Genomic DNA, 2,219 nt, shown 5'->3' on the forward strand with positions numbered 1-2,219 from the left:
GTAACAAAGGTGATTTAGGTACCTTTTTTGGCCCTTTATAACTTTTTAACTAATTAACATAATAACATTTTTCTAAATATTTTGCATACATCTCTCACAATTTTGAGACTCCTGTTTCGTACTTTTTTAAAATTCAGTCCTTTTTAGGTATAAAAGTGAGAATACTGTATTTATGTTGCTTTTTTTTAGCACATTAAGAAAACTTTTTCGGTTTATTAAAATTTTCCTATTAAATTACGGACTAACTCTGTAATAGGAACATTAATTTTAACATACATGGTCTTGACTGAGTTATACTCTGTAAGTGGGAACTATTTGGTACTTTTCTATTCTTCAAATAGATTCTTTATAATGGTTAACCGGAACACACGGTCCTTATTAAATGAGAATTTATTGAGAGAGATCTTTGCACTTTTTCGTTTTTCCGATGGTATTTTTTAATATTTTTACGATATTGAACAAAGTTAGGGTAGCGAAGCACCCAGGGTATGCTAGTTCTTTTATAAAGATATATAAAATCTTAACTTAAAACTTTTACTTACATTGGTCAACTTATTGGCAATAACATTGCCTAAAGGTCCCGTCAAGGTGTTATTGTATTTACTAAAGAACATGGGTTCTTTAGGTGGCTGCTTATTCTGCTCCTCACAATGATCTTTGTAATTCAAACCAATACAAATAATCTTATCGGGATTAGTAACAGGTGGCAATAAAGTAAAACTATCGTTCATTTCTTCGGCCTTGGCATCATCCAATTTCTTTTGCAATTCCGATAAGGGATAATTTTGTGTTATAAAGGTTCTCATATCATTAGAGACGCAAGAGCCACACGATAGTTCGACAATCTTAGTACCATCTTCAGAAACAACACCCAAACGCATACGTTCATCATTTTTACGTAAGAATTGTACAAAACGCATTTTCGGTACACTAGGAGATCTAAAAGAGAAATAATAAAATTTTTTTATTATAAAATTATAAGTATTAAGCACTTACTTGGCACTGTGATAAGAACGCACACTGTCGTAATTAGTTTTGGTAAACAACTGTTTGATCGTTTTTTGCTGTGTGCGAAACAATAGTGTTCCCATCAATTTTAAAGCCATTTGTTGTTATGTTTAATTTTTTTATTTTATTTAAATAGTTATACAATAATTATCATTAAATTTAATTTATATTATAAAAATTTCTAAAATATATAAAATTAACGGTTAATTTTAATTGTATTTTTAAGAACGGAAAACTTGGTAATTTTCCGAAAAACAAAAATTATTAAATAATAAAAATAAGCACAGACATTCAAAGGGAAGTGATATCAAAACTAAAAATCAGAGCTGTTTTATTACACACAAAATATTTATTATTATTTAAATAATGTATGAACAAATTAAATGCAAATATTTAAAAAGAAAACTCATAATTTATTAGTAATACTAATATTAATAATAATTATTGTATTTTACATGTTTATTTTATTATTTTTCTTTGAATTACCCCTTTTGATTAATGCTCTTATCAGGTCGGTTAGGCAGTGTTTTTCCTCTTTCATTTTACTACTAAAGTTTACAACCCTGGGTAATAAATTGACAGTTCACAGCTGCTGAAGAAAAGGAAGGTAAGAATTTTTTTTGCGAATTTCTTTTGCAATTTAAAAAAATATATAAAAAATATTAATTCAAAGTTTTTATATTCACTACGTTAATTAAAGGCACCTACTTAAAACACTTCATTTGAAAAAGCAACAATATGGCTATGTTAGCTAAAACATTTGGACGCACATTGATGCAAGTAAGTAAATTTACAGAAAAAAATTCTTATGCGGCTCTAGCAACTGCTTACATAAACATTTTTTTCTTTTCTGCCTTATTGGAATACGAGTATTTTTAATTAGAAACAAATTTAGATACACTTTGCTTTTGAGGTTATAATCCTTTTGTTAAATATTTACTATAAAATTTATTTGTAAATAATTTTAAACTAATAAATTTGTTTAAACATTTTTCAGGGCCTACAAACTTCGGCTGCTCGTTCTATTCATACTACAGCTGCTGTCAATTCGGTAAGTAGTTTACTATTTAAAATGTTATTCACTCACCAATGCTAATTTTATAACACGTCTTTTAGGACCCCGGTGTACATGGTGGTAACCGTACTACTTGCACTCTTATTCCTGGTGATGGTGTTGGTCCCGAATTGGTTTATGCCTTGCAAGAGGTTTT

The 2,219-nt window shown here is 28.5% G+C and overlaps 2 protein-coding genes across 2 annotated transcripts in view; one reads left to right on the forward strand and one right to left on the reverse strand.

Moving 5' to 3' along the window:
* The window catches only part of LOC111686864 (fumarylacetoacetate hydrolase domain-containing protein 2), a 5,082-nt gene extending 3,836 nt beyond the window's left edge, over positions 1 to 1,246 (reverse strand). Inside the window, exons 1-2 of the mRNA XM_023449259.2 lie at positions 997 to 1,246; positions 543 to 939 (exon numbers count right to left, since the gene is read on the reverse strand). Of these exons, the coding sequence (XP_023305027.2) occupies positions 543 to 939; positions 997 to 1,106 (507 nt within the window). The 5' untranslated portion in view covers positions 1,107 to 1,246. The remainder of the gene's footprint in view (positions 1 to 542; positions 940 to 996) is intronic.
* Positions 1,247 to 1,555: 309 nt separating this feature from the next.
* Positions 1,556 to 2,219, forward strand: part of LOC111686862 — a 903-nt gene continuing 239 nt past the window's right edge. Inside the window, exons 1-4 of the mRNA XM_046950167.1 lie at positions 1,556 to 1,615; positions 1,709 to 1,788; positions 2,006 to 2,059; positions 2,125 to 2,214. Of these exons, the coding sequence (XP_046806123.1) occupies positions 1,747 to 1,788; positions 2,006 to 2,059; positions 2,125 to 2,214 (186 nt within the window). The 5' untranslated portion in view covers positions 1,556 to 1,615; positions 1,709 to 1,746. The remainder of the gene's footprint in view (positions 1,616 to 1,708; positions 1,789 to 2,005; positions 2,060 to 2,124; positions 2,215 to 2,219) is intronic.

The sequence above is a fragment of the Lucilia cuprina genome, chromosome 4, assembly GCF_022045245.1.
Source record: "Lucilia cuprina isolate Lc7/37 chromosome 4, ASM2204524v1, whole genome shotgun sequence".
Lineage (NCBI taxonomy): Eukaryota > Metazoa > Arthropoda > Insecta > Diptera > Calliphoridae > Lucilia > Lucilia cuprina.